The sequence below is a fragment of the Nylanderia fulva genome, unplaced genomic scaffold (assembly GCF_048542155.1).
Source record: "Nylanderia fulva isolate GAGA-0341 unplaced genomic scaffold, ASM4854215v1 Scaffold21, whole genome shotgun sequence".
NCBI lineage: Eukaryota > Metazoa > Arthropoda > Insecta > Hymenoptera > Formicidae > Nylanderia > Nylanderia fulva.
The window spans coordinates 1,649,622-1,668,913 of record NW_028190275.1 but is presented as its reverse complement, the minus strand read 5'-3'; the positions used below and the strand labels follow the sequence as shown (position 1 = coordinate 1,668,913).

General features: G+C 30.2%; 3 protein-coding genes and 1 long non-coding RNA gene across 6 annotated transcripts; 2 read left to right on the top strand and 2 right to left on the bottom strand.

The window, feature by feature from the left end:
- Positions 1–44: 44 nt before the first annotated feature.
- Positions 45–2,074, top strand: LOC114930200 (GPI alpha-1,4-mannosyltransferase I, stabilizing subunit). The gene is made up of 4 exons (XM_029301957.2): positions 45–516; positions 585–714; positions 1,032–1,485; positions 1,893–2,074. The coding sequence occupies exons 1-3, from the start codon at positions 383–385 to the stop codon at positions 1,482–1,484; spliced, it is 717 nt and encodes a 238-aa protein (XP_029157790.1). The 5' UTR covers positions 45–382; the 3' UTR covers position 1,485; positions 1,893–2,074.
- On the bottom strand, positions 855–9,081 carry LOC114930195 (putative inorganic phosphate cotransporter). The gene is made up of 7 exons (XM_029301953.2): positions 8,576–9,081; positions 6,199–6,332; positions 5,827–6,127; positions 4,818–5,056; positions 3,599–3,748; positions 2,609–2,986; positions 855–2,324 (listed from the first exon to the last, which is right to left on the bottom strand). Exons 1-7 carry the CDS (start codon positions 8,718–8,720, stop codon positions 2,112–2,114), a joined length of 1,560 nt encoding a protein of 519 aa, XP_029157786.2. The 5' UTR covers positions 8,721–9,081; the 3' UTR covers positions 855–2,111.
- On the top strand, positions 3,441–19,111 carry LOC114930197 (uncharacterized). 2 transcript variants are annotated; one of them, XR_003819390.2, is made up of 9 exons: positions 3,441–3,802; positions 4,874–5,064; positions 5,810–6,360; positions 8,582–8,865; positions 10,038–10,310; positions 10,386–10,607; positions 10,775–12,807; positions 13,306–13,597; positions 14,375–19,111. It is a non-coding gene; the product is annotated as an uncharacterized LOC114930197 (long non-coding RNA). The 2 variants fall into 2 exon arrangements; XR_014924647.1 differs by lacking the exons at positions 3,441–3,802; positions 4,874–5,064; positions 5,810–6,360 and adding an exon at positions 6,500–7,150.
- On the bottom strand, positions 9,127–19,147 carry LOC114930196 (putative inorganic phosphate cotransporter). 2 transcript variants are annotated; one of them, XM_029301955.2, is made up of 7 exons: positions 18,988–19,147; positions 14,694–14,827; positions 13,288–13,588; positions 12,538–12,794; positions 12,104–12,250; positions 10,853–11,227; positions 9,127–10,538 (listed from the first exon to the last, which is right to left on the bottom strand). In XM_029301955.2, the coding sequence occupies exons 1-7, from the start codon at positions 19,082–19,084 to the stop codon at positions 10,362–10,364; spliced, it is 1,488 nt and encodes a 495-aa protein (XP_029157788.2). In that variant the 5' UTR covers positions 19,085–19,147; the 3' UTR covers positions 9,127–10,361. The 2 variants fall into 2 exon arrangements, with proteins under 2 accessions (XP_029157788.2, XP_085338719.1); XM_085482593.1 differs by lacking the exon at positions 18,988–19,147 and adding an exon at positions 15,654–16,305.
- Between the last annotated feature and the right edge of the window lie 145 nt (positions 19,148–19,292).

Below are 19,292 nucleotides of genomic sequence, written 5' to 3'. Positions count from 1 at the left end.
ATTAATATATAATTAATATATTTATCATTTTTAAAGTATTATATAAGTATAAAAGATTTTTGTGTAAAATGCCATTTGTGAGATTGACTTACAGAATTCAAAAGTAACAAAATACGAACATATATATAGTAAACTTTGTATAGTAAACTCTACTATAAATATACAGATAAATATATAGATAAATTATATATTTTATAAAAATATATGATTTATATATAATATTGTTTCTTATTGCAATATTTGAAATAATATGATTGTTCATGGGGGGAGATCTCTTTTTTCTCTATCAAGTATAAGATATATAAGATACAAGATACATTTCATGTGAATATGGAAGTGTAAACATCAATCATGTAACAAGTGGTGATTTAAACGTGCAAAAATGACAGTACATGTATCTGCACCAAATTATTCGCGAATTATCGCGACATTAATTCTATGGATGCGATGTGCGCAAATTTGTGGGGGAATCGAGGCTGAAATCGAGCTCAATGTGGAAGGAAGCGGATTTCATAGGTTAGGAAGGTTAGAGTACAAATAGATGATGATCTTGTAGAATTCTAATATTTTTTTATCTTTTACAGAACATTGATTTATCACGTGTATTTCAAGGACCTTATCATTGACAACTGTCAAGCTGCCATTTACATGGAATTACCATCAGCATTATATGTCAATGTCGATGAAATAGCAGAATTGAGAAGAAAGGATGCGGTACGTGTCTTAATTATATTAAATAATTGATTGATAATTTAAAGATAAAATTGTAATTTTGTGTGAATCTTAAAATACTAATTTTATTCACATAAATGTAAAATTGCTGCACATTGTTTAAAGTCTTCTAAGTGATAATATTTCTGATTATTGTGTATTTGTGTAAGCTATATATTTATTACATTAAATCAACTAGTTTTTTTACAATTTACATTGACAATTATATTACCTACTTATTAATTTTTATATTAAAAAGTCTAAAGATGCCTTTGCTATCTAAAAGTCCAATTAATTAATAGTATTCATTAATATTTCAGAGTACAATCTGTTCCGTAGGTGAAACTGACATCGAGCTATTTGCTGAGAAGGCTGGTCGGCAAAACGTGACAGCTTGTGCATCCGTACGTTCATCATCGACTAATTTAATGATCCCGCTTCATCAGCGTTATCGGTACGCCCATGAGACCGGTGGCTACGTCGACGCAACAGTGCCTGATCCGAAGCTGCTTCTGGGATGTCGAGAGAGGCTCAGAGACCATAGAGTGTCTAAGACAGATCTGTGTGAACCATGTGTCAGTCTGGCAGTCAAATGGCGAGAAATTCCTTATCGTATGTTGAACTATCATACATATGTGTGGCCGATCCCAGTCGGAGACTCATCCCTTTCGACGTTTGTCACTTACACCACGTTATTAGCAACAGTTATCGGCGCGATATTCATCTTACGAGCCATTCGGACCAATACGTTGAATCATGCGAAAGAAGACTGAGGTAGCTTAAGATTTAATATACAAATAATTTTACAGCTAAAGAAATTTTTTATTAATGGTTATTTCAAATAGATTAGGTGTTCATGGCTTCTATATGAAAACTCAAGAAGATATTATATAATCTTACAACTTTTTCAATTGTGATGTTAAATAGTTTTAAGATTAAATTTATTAGAAATTATAAATTATCATTATCATAAATTAAATTTGAATTTATTTAAATTAAACTAAACTAAATTTTCTAAATTTCATTTAAATTAATTGCAGCATTTTTGTTGCAAAGTCTATTTGAATTTAATCATTAATAATTTATTTTTTAATTAAAGAACATTCTATCTATACATTTGACTTGATCAACATTCTTTTTCTATCTACATTTTATATATTTGTATCTTGAAATCAATGCAGATATGTAGCCTCCAGTCAAGTCAATCTTTAATAGTAATGAACAATCATGTGCATACGTATCTTCAAGATGATATGGTATATAGTCATTTATATAAAGTCATTTAGAAGTTAGCACGCAAAACCACATATCCACACATTTAAAATGAACACAGTTTAAAAAATAAAAACGAAAACAGATGTCATATGCTGCGCAATTTTATACTTTTTCTATTTTGATTGTCATGGAATCTTTTCGACGTCTCTCTGTTCGTGTATCGTCGCGACAGTTGCTGGTGCCATCGATATTTTACGCACAACGCTATTCCGTTTGCTTTTAATCTCGTCATTCCACTTTTGCACCTTGCTAGTGCCAATTATGATGAAGATTAGATTGCCCAGTAAGTATATTCCAGCCGACAGGAAAAACACGCTTCGCCATTGCAAAATGTTAGTCTAAACAGGAGAAAGATGTGATTAAATTCATTAAATTTTAATGAAACAGGAGAATCTATTAAAGAGCAATGAACAATGAAATCAAAATAATAATAAGACTATTTTGTATAAAGATTATATATTACATTATAAAAGAAGCTATTTGAATATTGAAATTTATGTTTATTCTATATTTTTATAAGCTAACAAGCTATATTTTAAGCTATAATAAATTCTAAGAGAAAGGATTTATTAAGCTCTAAACTTATAAGAGGATAGAAATATGGATAAAATATTTTACGAACCGAATCCTTGACGATGACACCAGCGATTAACGGTGCGAGAATGCCACAAGCGGACGCGATGGCATTCGTGAATCCCATAAGTGTGCCGGCAAAGTTTGGACTGAGGTCCATATGATTGACGTTGTGGCCGCAGAAAGAGGCGATGTTACTGGATACGGCGATGACGAGGATACTCACAGCTAATTTCGGCTGGTCCTGTGTCGTGTATCCCAATCCGATCAGCGCGATTGCCGGTGTCCACTGGCCGATCGTGTTGCAGATCTTCCGTGACCTCTCCGTCGTCACGTAGTTTTTCCGGATGCAAAGATCAGAGATGTAGCTGATGGGGAAGCTGACGATCCATGCCGTCAAATATGGTAAAGCGGTCATCAAACCATTCTATATATGTGATTGTCGTATAAGAAAAAAAGAAAAATGCAGAATATTAGTTCAAATTTAATTGATACAGCAATTAACTTTAATTCATTAGCATTGATTTTAAAATAATATTATTTAAAGTTGTGTTATTTATGTTAAATTGATATATGTTAATGAAAATTGAAGAGAAAATATTTCATAAAATTTATATACTGAGATATTTATGATAATTATATAAAAGTATAAATAGTTACTGTACAGAATTACTATTAAAAAAATGTAATCACTATCACTAAATTTGATTTGATTGATTTATTAATTTTCTAAATTTGATTTTTTTTGTTTTCTTACAGTCATTGATTTGCTTAGTGACAACGGCATTGGAACTAATATCCACGACGACCGTGATGATCCACTGACCAGAGCCTTGGATTGACCCGAGTTTGGCATATTAATCATTCTTCCATCGTACGCATTGAATTATTAATTAATATTCCAAACACACAGTGCGCGATTTTCGTAATCGAGGCACGCGCGCGACTTGACCGAATTTCAAGGCTTTTTTCCGAAATTTTGCAAAAGCGCAGCAGAGAAAATATACTTAAATTCTATCCAAGATTACAAGAAACTCACTTGTTTGATATCGAAACGCATGATCGAAGCCATATAGGACGGGATTTCTGTTAGCAGCATCCAGAATCCCCAGGATTGCGCGCATTGCGTCGCCAATAATGCCCAAACCGGTAGACACTTGAATATAGATATCCACGGAGTGGAAGGTTTCTAAATAAAGAAAAAAGTTATGGAAAAAATTCATCTCGCAGTCGCAAAATACCTGTAAGCTTGAAAATTTTAATTTAAAAACTTAAAAAATTAAGATGTTAAAATTAAGGTCTCGGGTTCGATTCCCGATTCTGCGACTTTCGGATCTATATTTTTCTCTCGCACTTTATTTCTTTAGGGGGAATAGGGGATACATGGAATTAAAAATCTCTTGTAGAGATTATTCCAATTTTATATCTTGGCCGTGTCCAAGTAAAAATTTGGTGCCTTGTGCACAGGTATTTAATTCTAACGAAAAAATTTAGTTTCGTTTAGAATAACGCACTGTCATCCGCGATTTGGCTCTTATTGCCTATCTTATATATGTTAAATTTATATTTATATATTACAGAGCCTAGTTAAACTCTTAATTTATACACGCTGGCTTAAAGGCGTTTATTTACCAACATTAATATATATAACAGAGAAAAGTATAGAATCGAAAGGATCTGAATAGCTCAGTTGGAAGAGCAGTCGCCCGGCAAGCGAAAGGTCTCGGGTTCGATTCCCGATTCTGCGACTTTCGGATCTATATTTTTCTCTCGCACTTTATTTCTTTAGGGGGAATAGGGGATACATGGAATTAAAAATCTCTTGTAGAGATTATTCCAATTTTATATCTTGGCCGTGTCCAAGTAAAAATTTGGTGCCTTGTGCACAGGTATTTAATTCTAACGAAAAAATTTAGTTTCGTTTAGAATAACGCACTGTCATCCGCGATTTGGCTCTTATTGCCTATCTTATATATGTTAAATTTATATTTAAAAAATTAAAATTTTCCACTTCTTTTTAAATCAAAATCTATAAATCTTAGTATTTTTTATTTATTTATGTTAATTCACTCACACGTATTTGTAACAACGATTTATAATTTATGTATTTAAAACTATCTTCTCTTAATTAAATTATAAGAGCCTTAAGATTTGACTAAATTTAAAATCAATAAATTTAAATTGATCTTCAAAGTGACGAATTAAATTAACGTAAATTCATTTCTTTTGTTAATATAAGATGTTGAAGAATATGTCACCTCATCTATTTCTGTTATTCCCAGACTCATCTCAATATATTCCTTTTCATCCAAAGGTATCCTGGGATGCTCAGAGGGTGAATCCTTTCCTAATATGTAGAAAGCGGTACCGCTTATGATGCTGAAAGTTCCCCAAACGAAAAAACAACTAGGCCAGCCGATGGACGATGCTGCGAGAAAGCCAGTACTTAGCAAACATACTACGTTTCCAATCCAGCCTCCGGAATAAACAAATGTTGCTGGAAAAGTATGAAAAATATATTGCAAGTTTGATCTCTTTCAAAATAAATTTAAAATGATCTTTTTGAATCTTGTATAAAATTCGAGTATACTTCTTTTTATGAAATATGTTTTGAATTGGATTATTTTGGAAAACCTGGGAAATGTCGACAATTTTATTTTAGCGATGAAAAGAACTGAAGAAAGAGAATCAAGAATAATTTGCTCGAATTGCAGAGATATTTTTATTGTGCGATATTAATTTTGAAAAAAAAGATCAAAGACTGTACAATCTCGACGTGCTCAATCAATTCGACATTATTGCCAGGTTGCGATAAACATTTTTTTCTCTATTTATCTGTGTTAAACGTGCCTGCTAATTAAAGCATAATTCATCAACCGAGAATGCTAAGTCAAAATTACTAATTTTAGATGATATAATTGTAATCGAAAAAGCATAAGCATAAAGTAATTCAGAATATGCATACTACAGAATTATTAACATAACAATCGAAATAGAATCTTCGTACGATTCTGAAGTTATTTGCTAGAATATCGGTTTTAATTTTAATACGCGGTAATATCTTACAAAAATCTTCAAAATTTGTTATATTTTATATTAAATAAAAAAATGTGTAGTTGACAAATGCAAATAAAATTTGTCAAGTACGTTAGTATTTCTTCAAAATATTGAAAATTTTTGGCATTTATGTTATTTATTATATACTCACTTGTACATTAAACTAAAATTACATATGTTTGTTATTTATTAGATAAGAAAATCACTGACCAAGTCTGCCACGCTCCTCCGGTGGTGACCACTTGGATAATAGGGTGTGAAGAGAGGGTAGAGCGGCACCCTGAGCGAGGCCACAGATCACCCTGGTAGCGATCATCGCCTGCCAGCCTCCGTAACGAGCAGCGATCGGGCTGCAGAGAGTCAACACACCGGAGATGATAAGAGTCATCGAGAATAGTCCTTGAGCACTCCATCGTTGAGCGAGGATGCTGGCAGGTATTTGCGTACAAGTGTAGCCCCAGAAGAAGGAACTAAGAATCATGTGTTTGACTGGTTCGCTCCAGTCAAACTCCTTCAAAGAGATCCGTACGTTTATTAGAATTTGTGCTGTAAAGGTAATTATAACGTTGTTATTATACGCACCTCGAAGTCGGGATTAGCGCTGGCCGCATTGGTCATCGCCTCCAGGGTCACCGAGGTCGTCACCCGGACGGCGTAGCAGCAAAAGAAACCGAAGCACATGAGTATCACCTGCGTGTGTCTGCATCCATACCATGCTGCAAGAATTTACAATATAATTATATGGTACAATATAATAATTATGTACTCTAATTATTGGAACGCGAACGTGCAAAAGATTAGTTTCTTTTTATTAAAAAGTATTTACAAATTATTAATTTATTGACAAATTAATATTTTTGAAAAAAATATAACGTTAATAATATTTTTTACACGTAAGACTTGAAAATCATTATATTTTTGATGAAAAAAGTTTTGTAATTCTTGGATTTTGCCTGAATATATTACATTTTTAATATAAGTTTAAATAACGCGTAAAGATTTTTAAATTTTAAAAATTCCTAATTATTGGAAAAATGCATATACAAAAACGTTTATAATTCTCCTAGTTGTAATTTTTTTTTATTTTTATAATGATTGATTCATTGTAATGCCGATGATTGTGTTTATATGGATGTCACGTATAAACGCGGAATCGAATACAAATTATGTCATTGTCATCAAGACCGCGCTGCGTCAGTGAGATCGCACGTTCGGTGTTTGTACTTGGAATCCAGCAACAATTGCCTATTACGTCAGAGAAATCACCAGTATGCGAACGCGATCGATAAAATCTTAGTAATCGCATCTATCCGATGATTCTCTTACTATTTTATTCCACGTTCAATCAAAGAACGCGTAGAATGTGAATTAATACCAATCGATAATTGCATAACATATTGCTTTCATTTGTGAAAAGTGTTTTCTAGATTTGTCTCGAAATACAGATTGGAGAAAGCTGACGAAGGGTAGATTATAAAAGAGGAAAAGAAATAAAAATGATAAACGGAAAATGTATAACATAATGCAAGAAAAAGTAAGATAATTTTTTTGTTAAATTTTGTAACAAATTATAAAAAATGATGCGCGATGATATTATACTACTACCCCGTTAAGTTTGATTAATATTATTTATTATTCCTATATTTTCAAATCAATAATTAAGTTTGCTCTTCTTATCACTCATTTACCTTTTTATACACTTACACAATCGTTAATGATATATTGATAATGCTCTTTATATAATTCGTTTTAAAAATTTGAAGTGCCAATATGATACGAAATATTTATGTCAAAAAATCGCAAAGAAAATAATAAATAAATATTGAAACTTTTTGTATACTTATGAATTTTGTATATTAATGAATGATTTTTCAATAAGAGCACGTGTTTCGATGTTAGTATACATCGCGCATCAACATATAATTCACGATGATTATTCCGCAATCAATATTATCTGCAATTTAACTCGAATAATAAGTGTGAACTTTTTCTCTCTATAATCCTATCTAACGTTATCATTATCGAATGTGTAATCGAAAGTACTCTGTTATTATCCAATAATCTATATTCCAATAATATATTTGTGAAAATTATATATCATATCAACTTCAGATAATATCCATATGAGGAAAAATATATTTTAGTTTTATATGTTATATTTTTTATTTATTATATCATTTATATATATGCTATTTTCACTATATTTTATAAATAATTTTAAAATGTTTTATATATATTTATACATAAAAAAAATTATGAATAGATAATTTTTCAATTATTTGATAAATTTTACGATTTATCGTGAGTTATTTATTATACAAAATGTTTCACAATTTCTGACTTAAATTATAATGATAGATTTTAAGTTTTCTAAGAATATGGAGAGAGAAAAGAACCAACGTTTATTGCAATCTTTATTATTGTAATATTTAATATACAAATCTTTATAACTATTCAAATTAAAATTGTACTAAAGTCTATTTGAAATTAATTAGAAATATAAATTTGATATCTGTGCTTCTAAAATTTAGTAAAAAAATTATTTTTTTTTCAAAATTATATTGTATAACTTATTATTTTATAACTAACTCATTAATCTTTACATTTTTGTTAAGGAAAAATCCATCTAAATTTCTAAATTATATATTAATGTAATCAAATTTAATGTTTACTTCTCATATTTTAACAATAACAATTTCTATTTTTTAAATAAAGCAATGTTTTGTATAAAAAATTCTCTAAAAGTATTAGCACATTTTTTATAATCAAAGATTAACAAATCTTTGATAACTCTGAGTGTGTTCCAGTAAAATTTCTTTTTCAACAGATTTATTTGCAAAGTATTTTTTCTTTTTTTATAAAATATAATTTTTATTGTGTACATTAAATATACTATTAATTATAATGTATAAATATACTATTAATATATATATTATGTGTATATAATATAATAAATTACCTTCAGGTTTATTCGGTGAAGTCTTCATTTTCTCTGAGAGGGAGACGATGGAAACTCTCTTTTTTCGCACAGACGACGCCATTGCGATGAATCTTTCGTCAGGAAACAGACACGGGAACAAATTACAGAAACGACTACGATCCATCGATCATACCCACGTAGTTTTATACTGCATCACCGAAAACAGATTCTCCCACTCTTTTGCGCGCTTAAACGCACGCTTGAACAACGCTGTACATCACGTTGTTGCATTATCCTCGAGCATTGGAATCACTACGATATAACAGGATGTAATCGATTTGCATTATTAATTGTACATCTGCTCGATGTTCTCTCCTTTAATCTGTCTTTTCTTTAACTTATATATATTGCACGGAATTAACATTTAATTATGGTACAATTACTATATAATTGGAAAGATCAATTATATACTGATTGTTACAAGTTACAAATTATAAATTATAAATTACAAATTAATTATATCTTTAAAATGATCATAACACATAGAGAATATTATATAAAACAAGGAGAGAAAAAAATTCTAAAGGAAATAAAAGAATAATTTTCTTTTTATTTAGAAGATATAACTTGGTTGCATGTTATATTACTACATATGTGTATATACTATTGTCAGAATTCGAATATGGTTTATCTTGAAATGAATACGTATGTTTAAAGATAATTCAAGATTCATTGAAAGAAAGGTGATTTAAGATTTAATAATATCTACGAGACTCTGTGCTCTAATTACGCTCTTTCTTTTATACGGGAGCTGTGTAACGAGCATCGGAATAGATCGTGCCTCGATAAATAATCACTTTCTTGTCTTTCTCGCCCTACAAAGATAACACGTTTAATGCGAACGTTTGCGATTCGCGAGCATGGTGTATGCATTTTGTTAGATAAAGATTCGTTCAATATCCGAAGCGAATAACTTCATCGAAGAAACTGTATATATTGTCATATATATATATATATATATATATATATATATATATATATATATATATATATATCCATATCCATACAACACGTCGTACAACCGGAGATAAAGAAAGAGGGTCAATGTGATTAATGAAATTTAAATAATTAAAACGAATATAAATTATCAGTTATCCTTTATATCTATTATTTTAAAGGCACCTTTTTAATTATATATAATGATATTTTAAAGATATATTTAATTATATCAAAATTTGTACTTTATAACAAATATTTTTACAATTAATGTACATATCTGTTTCGTGATAAATTTTGTTTTACAAATTTTTACAGTACAAAAAATTTTATTCGCTTTGAAGAAAAATTTATCTTGTTTAGTATGCATGAAACAAATGTATATACAATGTTCAAAATTACATATCATGTTACACCTATAGCATGTATCTGAAATTGCAATTTAAGTAGAAAATGGAATTTTTTTATATAATAATATGATTAAAAATCTATTCTAATCTCACAGATTAGACTGATTGTCCAATTGAAAAAGGAGATAACAGCACTACAGTGTAACAGAAAATGAAAAGATCATACTTCATAATAAAGGAATAATATGTACAGCAACACTTATACCAGCAATTACGACAAACAGATTTCGTAATCCATCGCAATTTCGAGATCTTAGAAGATTCATTTAAAATTAAGTCAAATTTAATACAGAAAATCAGTTCTGTTAATTCTATGTGTGTATAACTTCAAACTCAAAGTCTGATTTAAACACACAATCCCATAGGTGGTAAGTTTGAAAAATAAAAGTTCAAACAGTCTATATCAATTTACATAAATTTCAAGTTTGTCTCTTGTCTTCTAGATTTCCGTTTCGTTTTTGCCGTCGAGTTTGGATCTCCTCAGAATCGTTCCACCATTGCACTTCGCCCTTGCCGAATATCACGAATATCAGATTACCCACAAAGAAGATCGCCGCCGAGACATAGAACACGATATTCCACTGATATACGTTGGTCTAAAAAAACGGAAGATCTCCCGATAATGATTTTTTTCGTCGATTTCAAAATAACTAAATAATGTGTAGGTACGTATTATTAAAATTTATAAATGTCCACCTTAAAAGAAATATCAAGTTAAATTTGAAAAAATACTTGATTTTAATAATTGCTTTATATCTAATTTTATCATTTTATAGATAATTGAAAGATTTTGTCGAAAATACATATCATACTTACTTATTGTTAATTTTAGGACTGAAAGCATTTATGTAAGACGAAACTTGGTATTTGCGTATAATATTCTTGAGTACAAATGAGAAGGAATATTTACCTCATCGGTGACGATCTGACTGCATATCAGCGGCGCGAGAATGGCTGTAACAGTCGCAGCGCAATTGGTGATGGACATCATCGTGCCGGCAAAATTCGGACTGAGATCGATATGATTGATCTGATAACCGCATAGAGATCCAGCGTTCAGACCCACCGCTACGGTAAGGAGAACGACGGCCCAGGTGTGATTGTCAGTAGGTACGACACTCATACACGCCAGGGCGATGGCCGGGCCCCAATGGGCTATTGTATTGCAAATCTTTCTGACTGTGCCTCTGGATGCGCCCTTCTTCAGCGCGAAATCGGACAACCAGCTGACGGGAAAACTGAGAAGCCACATGGCCAAGTATGGCAGCGCGGAAAATACACCGCTCTGTGAAAAAGAAAAGGTACGCGTTAATTAATTAATTATAAGAATTATCCCAGCAAACACCGATATATAATTGTTACATTGCTATAATAAAACGGAATATAACAGGTAATATAACGTGTACGTTACATGTAACATCCATGTTAGTTGTAATTTCCCACTCATAGATATAACATTTTAATAGAACATATATTACATTGTAGTTATATTGTAATTATATACCAAATAGCACATTGATGTATTGATAAGTCAGTGCTATCTTGGAATATAATGGCAATACATGTATAACTACAATGTAATATATGTAATATTAAAAATGTTACATCTATGAGTGGGAAATTACAACTAACATATACGTTACATGTAACATGCTTAAGTATATAACATTTATATACTGTGTTTGCTAGGATATTTCCGTGAGAAATTAAAAAAGAAACTATTCTACATTTATAAATAAATATCAAACGCGATCATTTTCAAGAACAAAATATTATATTTTAGACATCAATTCAGCTGACGTTGCGAGAACGTGAGAAAATTCGCATTGAAATAAAACTTAAAATTGAACGTGAAATAACGAGAATTGCAATAGGAATTTTTGCGTGCTCTACATATCGAAATATGTGATTGTTTTATTGAGTAAATATTTTTTCAAACAAGATCAGCTGAATTAGCGTAAATATGAGAAAACTTACAAGAATACTGTTTTCGACATAAATGCATATTGTTAAATTGATGTTGAAATATGATGTGATAATCACAATAAATAAATTTCAAAAAGGAACAAAATTAAAATAACGTGAAACAATACGCAACAATTTTTAAATTAAGAGAAAAATATCTTTCTTTTTTCTTGTTTTATAAAATTTTATGGCTTACCATTTCAATGTTTTTCATTACACCTGTCATGTAGCTAGGCATTTCCGTCAGTAGAGTCCAATATCCCCAATTTTGACCGCAATGGACTATCAGAAGAGCCCACATGGGTAGCGAAGTGAATATTTCTTTCCATGGTGTACGCAATGTCTAAAAGACATGGAATGCATCACGAATCACAATTAAATGCGTTGTATTATTCTATCTGTATCTTATTAATGAATCATTACACAAATCTAAAAAATTGATTCTAAAAATTATTACAATGCAATAATAAAAAAAGTTTTACATTAAAAAGTAGATGTGTCTTTAGTTGATGATATTAAGAATAATCAGAAAAAAGCAAATAAGATATGTAGCATATCTAAATTAGTTATTGAGATTTATAATATTATGTACATACAATATATAAAGCGTGTATCGATTATTTTTTTTACCTGTTTGGATTCATCTTCATTTTTTGTTTCTGTGGTTCTTAAACTTTCCTCTATATATTCTCTTTCTTTCTGGGAAATGCTACGATGTTCGGCTGGTGAATCTGCCCCGAAGAAGAAGAAAATTATACTCCAGAGGACCGATAATGCACCAAATAAGTAGAAGATGCTAGGCCAACCCACACTCGATGCAGCGAGAAATCCGGAAATGGGCATTGTAATTACTGTACCGAATTGGGCACCCGCATAAGCAAAAGTTCCTGCAATAAAAAAGTAAATAATGAATAAATTTACCATTTGTTATAAGCAAAATAATTAACTATTATAGATTTTCTATCAAATTTTTCGCTTTTTGATTGGTTTTCTAAAATTTCAATAATATGAAGAGAAAGAGATAATAATGTAAAATTAAATACGAATCTTAATAAACTAAATAGAATCATACAAAATATATATACATATATATTGGCTGTAGAGCGATGTTTTTGCGTCTGTTATTACGAAAATTAATATTTTCGCTAATTAGGAATAGTATCCTTGGTTTGGATTTATAATTCCTGTGTTCCCCTTTAACCCCCCTGTAAAGCTATAGGCGAGAAAAATATCGGTCCGAAAGTCGGCAGAATCAGGAAATAGAATCGTGTGTAATATAAATATATATTTCATATAATATATACATATATTTATGACAATATATAAAAACTTATGATTAAATCGAAATTTTCCTAACACGAATTTTGAATCTATTCTCACCTAGTCGTGCTCTTTCAGCAGGTGGCGCCCATTTGGAGAGAAGGGTTTGAGTGCAAGGTAACAGACAAGCTTGCATAAAACCCATGCCTATCCTGCAAACCAGAACAGCTGGCAAACCCCACCAGCTGGCCACAAATGGTGTAATGATGTTGAAGATACCACACAACAACATTCCGATGCTGAGGAGCTTTTGGCCGCTCCAGATGCCGGCAATGTAGCCGCTCGGCACTTGCGTTATCACATAGCCCCAGAAAAATGAGCTGAGTACCATGTTCTTCTGTACTTGATCCCAGCCGTAATCCTGATGATGGTAATTAATATGAATTTGTAATAACAATTGCAAACCTCTCGACATGCATAGTGAAAGTTTAGCTAGTGTTAAGTTATTTTAGAGTTTTAAACTGTTGCTTATTCTATATATATATATAAAATAAAATCAAGACGTAAATAATATAATATTGTAACATGAATCAGGTGAAAAGATTATTGTGACGATGATCTGCCTGTGATTATAATCTGATAGGATATTATTCATTGATTTTCATTAGTGATCTTGTAAAGACAATGATAAGAGTTATCTGCACTTGAGATCATTGTGCATTTACGTTCATGAAATCGAACGAGAATGAATCAGCATATCAGTCTTATGCTACATTCTCGGGTGAGACAAAAGAACAAATATTCTTGTAAATCATTAATTGTATGCGGATGAGATTTGTTTAACATATGAGGAAAGTATTTCATCAGACACCGCAGCTCGACCCGATGCACTTTAACTCCCCTGATTCCGCGAACACAAGGAAAATTTCCTTGCCCTGACATAGATTCTAGATTTTTTTCTGATCGTGAATTTATGGGACGCATTCTGCGAATCAGTAAAAACGATCTATCGACTCAAGCAGTTCCGCTCCATCGACTAATTCAACAGTTTTTAATATTCTCAAATGCACAGTATAATACTAATGTATTACCTGTACAATATGTAAAAAATTATACAGCAATGTAGAATTAAATGTGAAAAATTAGATATATCTTAACAATATACAATATTGAATTTTGATATTTGAAAGCTATACTAATTTTTCAGATGCATTTATTAAATAGCACTAATATAGATCATGTAGACAATAAAAAAGGAACAATTTTGGCATGGAATAATGTGAATCAAATATCAAACGCAAGATCGTAATTTAAATGATATTTTGTAAGTGCAAAAGGAATTACGATATTACATGCGCAGATTTTTCCCAAGCAATGAGTTCATCGCGTTGTTGTTATATAATGAGCATGCTTGATACGCTTATCTGACACTTAATTACACGAGAATGTACTCTCGAATAAGTTACATGGTGTTTGAGCATCAAACTATTTAAACCACGCTTAAAATAAAGAATGACTTAATTTACCTCGATATCTGGATTTGCAGTACTCGCGTCTGCCATTGCTACTATGGCCACCGACATTGAGACCCTTTGACTGTATCCGATGGTCATGCCCAGGAACAGTAACAACGTCTGTACGTGTCTAATCCCGAAGATACCTGCGAAGAGATCGTTCTTTTATTTCATGCATCATTCAGTGAAATCGTCTTGAGAATTTTTAATCGCTCATCCATACTTGGTAAAATTATTATTATTATTATTACACTCTCTGTATAGAGAAACACAACAGAATCTTATAATACAAGATGTCCTGTTCTAAGAGAGTGTTATTCTTTTTTATTTCTTAAATTGTAAATAGATAAATATTTATTCATATGGAAAAAGTTTTACGAGCGAGTCTATACTTTGCAACCAATTTTCGAAGCAATTAAGCAATACTATACTGTTATTTTATCAAAATGCCTAATGGAAAACTACTGACAAATATTTTTTGATAATAGACAAGTCACGTCAATAATGATATTACATTATAATAAAGATTTAATAAATTTTACATATGGTACAAAAACAATTGCCAAAAAAGATAACATAGCTCTCTTGATGAAAAATATTTGAAAATAAAATTTGAACATAAAATACTCTTGCATATTATCAAGATAAAAATGACTGTCATTATTATGTGTATGTGCATGTTAGAAACTATCGCGGAATATAGTTAAATAACTGAGTAAATAACAAGAAAAATGCACAAAACATATAAGCGAATATAAAATTGTTCTTGGAGAAATAAGTAGTAACGCAAAATAAAATGTCAATTGTAATAATAAATGAACATAACAAATTTTAACATAATAACAAGAGATAATGATACGACATAATAATTACTATCAAATCATATAATACCATATAATAATATAATATCATATAATTATCATATCATATCGACATAATAATTATATAAATGATAATGAAGAAAATATTTACCCATATTTTTCTCGAGATAAACAATTCTCAATTTTCAACGTTTCACAGGATTAACTCAAACTTTCTTGTCCAAAGAACACCAAAAATTATGACACAGTCACATTCTAAATCACATTTCATATACGCGGCTATCTGTGCTAATCTCTTCCGATAATATAAATATGACAAAACTCGATTAGTGCAATTGAAAATATCACAAATAAGTCTCGAAGGAGTTTCTCTCTATAAACAAACTATGACAATACATATAGACAATGTATATATATATATATAGACGTAAAAAAGATTTGTCCATGAAGAAGATATATGCTGCTAGTAGGGAAAAGGAGATACTACAGATCCATTTGGTTCGACTCGGTTATCATTCGACTCACAACTAATTTATCTTTGAATATGTATGTGTAACTGTCAAATTATAAACATGCATTTCATATACAGAAAACAAATATAGCTATAAACCGAATGATGTCAAGTCAAATCGAATGGACTAAAATATCTGTAATCCCTTACTGTCTCAACTTCCTCTCTAAAGACTCTATTTATATTATTAATAAGGTCGATGGAGAGGTCAGGTTTTTGACATAAATCGTTAACATTTATTTAGAAGAAATATTTTCCGATAATGTAATAGCAATTTACGATGACGCATAATATATTAATCTCTTCTATTGAAGAAATGAGCGTCGAGAGATTCATATAATATCAATATCAATTATCTGATAAAAAAGTTCATATAATTAATTTTTTAATCAAGGAAAAAGAATAGATATTGTAACAAATTTTTTATCTTGCATATTTTGGTATCATCTCTAGATTTCTTTTAAATCACAATTTTGATTAAAATTAAAATTTCCATACGGTAATTTGCCGTAACAAAGTCATTGTAAATCGTAATGATCGTAATCATTACGATACGTAATCATTGTAATTGCATCGGACATGTGCGATTATGCGAGATCTATCAATGGTCTGATGATAAGATAATAAAATAAAAAAGCTGAAGAATGCGAGGATAATGCATAAAAAAACTTATAAGTTTTTCCTAGACATACACAAAAAAAAATACTAAATATATTAAAAATTTACATTCCGTATAGCTATCCAACAATTGCAAAGACAAGGTATATTATCAGTATGAGTATTTATCTTGTAATATCAATTAAATTGTGAGTTACGGATTTGGACCACACAAAATTTTTTGAATGGTTCTTTAGCGAATGTGGAGATTTTAATCAAATTCATAAACATTAAAGGCAATATTTTGAACTTTGTATTATCAAATATAATTAACTGATTTCTAATTATTTTTTAAGTGGAATAAGATTATAAATTGTGAGATTTAATACAATATCTATAGTGATAAAAAATGATGAGTGCATCGTTAAATAAGTTGTTATCAATATCACAATTTATTTTGTATTTGTTAGAAATAAATGCCACGTACATACAAGAGAATGTGAATCGTTGGACTTGATCCGTAGATATTAAATTGTTTATATATTTTTTTTAATAAAAAAAAATAATCGATTCATTTACCGCTCGATAATTCAAATGCGATTCGATAAGATACAGAAATCATAATTGTAATGACAAACCGCAATGTGATTTATAATGTGATTAATAGAAATTTACACACACATATAGTGTGACATAAAGAAAAAATGTCATAATGTAATTATTTATTAACGCGAAATAATAGCCATCGCGCGCTTCTGAATCATCGCGAAAGGTAGCTCCATGCAATTCGATCATTCTTTATTGCAGAACAAAGTGAAGTTACAATTTACGCACGCGATAATCCCAGATAAGACGATCAACGATAAGTAGTTGTTATCGAGCTTGGAAAATATTTTCAATATCATTCGATGATTATAAAATTAAAGATCAGATTGTGTGTGTGCGATGCAATCGGATCAATGTTGAAGAACTTTAAAGACTGTACAGAGACAAAAATTTCAGACTCAATTTTTCTTTATTTTATCAAATGCCTTTTCTCGCTAATTTTAAAAACTAATATTTTATATATTTTTATTGTTATTCTTATTTTTGAAATTATTAAAAATACTTATTTCTTGTTGTTATTGTTATTATCACTGTTTTTTGTTTTTCTCTATCAACATTTTTGATAAAAGAATGCATTATTTATTGCAAAGATATTATATGATCAATAAATAAATTTATTTCAATTGTTTTTTTCCGTAGTCGCGCAATTTGTTTTTCAAAATGTACTTTTATGAAAATATGACTTTTTACGCGTTTAAAAAATAAATATATATTCATTATCACGTTATCTTCAAGGTAGTCGTTGCATATGTATATATCGCATCGTAGGAGAAACGCTTCCGTGCTTCTGCTAATATGCTTCTGTGTTTCGCTAAAACGTGACAGCTGTTACAGAAAAAAAATAATATGAAAAAAAAAACAAACTTAAAAATCTTTCTGACAATGTGTAATTTGATTTGCATGTAAAAATATTTTTAAAATTTTCATATAAACACGATAAACCGGTCTAAACTCCAGTTAAATTTTTCTAAATTTCCTTCCTTAATGTACTTTTGTAAAATGTTATATTGAAAGAAATACAAAAATAATTTTATGCAATTCTCTTAGTTTAAACTCTTCACCATCACTAACTTGACACCAACAATTATAATTGTCTGAAGATTTATGAACCACTAATCACAATCTCTAACCAATTTGATAACAACTTATTTAACGATGCACTCATCATTTTTTATCACTATAGATATTGTATTAAATCTCACAATTTATAATCTTATTCCACTTAAAACATAATTAAAAATCAGTTAATTATATTTGATAATACAAAGTTAAAAATATTGCCCTTAATGTTTATGAATTTGATTAAAATCTCCATATTCGCTAAAGAACCATTCAAAAAATTTTGTGTGGTCCAAATCCGTAACTCACAATTTAATTTCAAATTTGTACCTAATAATAAATTACGGATTTGCATCACTCTTGCACGAATAATTCTTCATTGAAATTTTCTCGGCATTTATGCTTCAATTGAAAAGAGAACATATTTCTTTCGTGTTATGAATTTATAAAAATAAAAGTTTTTTTTATGTATGCCATAAAAAAAACTTTCTCTCATAACTAAATATATATATGTGTAGTTTACCCCACTTTTAAAAAATTTATTAATTTATAACAGAAAAAGTGTGTGCGCAGAAGAAATTCAGAAATTCTTAAGAAATCTAATAAAATATTTTGAAATAAATTCCTGAATTATAAATCCTTTTGATTAAATTCTTGTATAAATATCAAATTCGACATGATTTGCATATGATCACACTGGCGGTTTTCTTACAGTTCTGTTGTAGAGTCGGGGACACTGCGGTGGACATTTTCGCCGACGATGCCTTTTCGATGGTGTCGGCAGCATCGTCTTTTTTGATAGCCGTCATTTCGCGCGTCGCGTCGTCTCTTCGTACTCCATTAAAATCTTAATCTCACACGTTGTGATGATATTTATATTGTGCGCCCCTTCCTTCTCCGTCCAGTTTCTTCTCCCTCTCTTCGTCATTGTCGTCATCGTCATCGTCATCATCGTCGTTATCATCATCATCATCGTCATCGTTCAGCAAGGCAGGTGATTTACTCGATTTTTCCTTT

Bases quoted from the DNA above. Each gene is read 5' to 3' on its own strand.
- LOC114930200 (XM_029301957.2), top strand. From the start codon at position 383: ATGACAGTACATGTATCTGCACCAAATTATTCGCGAATTATCGCGACA. The intron at 517-584 runs GTTAGGAAGGTT...TATCTTTTACAG, and splicing joins GAAGGAAGCGGATTTCATAG to AACATTGATTTATCACGTGT. The intron at 715-1,031 runs GTACGTGTCTTA...TTAATATTTCAG, and splicing joins AATTGAGAAGAAAGGATGCG to AGTACAATCTGTTCCGTAGG.
- LOC114930196 (XM_029301955.2), bottom strand. From the start codon at position 19,084: ATGACGGCTATCAAAAAAGACGATGCTGCCGACACCATCGAAAAGGCA. The intron at 12,251-12,537 runs GTAAAAAAAATA...CATGTCTTTTAG, and splicing joins ATGAAGATGAATCCAAACAG to ACATTGCGTACACCATGGAA. The intron at 11,228-12,103 runs GTAAGCCATAAA...TCTTTTTCACAG, and splicing joins TAATGAAAAACATTGAAATG to AGCGGTGTATTTTCCGCGCT.
- LOC114930195 (XM_029301953.2), bottom strand. From the start codon at position 8,720: ATGGATCGTAGTCGTTTCTGTAATTTGTTCCCGTGTCTGTTTCCTGAC. The intron at 5,057-5,826 runs GTCAGTGATTTT...ATACTTTTCCAG, and splicing joins GGAGGAGCGTGGCAGACTTG to CAACATTTGTTTATTCCGGA. The intron at 2,987-3,598 runs GTGAGTTTCTTG...TCACATATATAG, and splicing joins TGCGTTTCGATATCAAACAA to AATGGTTTGATGACCGCTTT.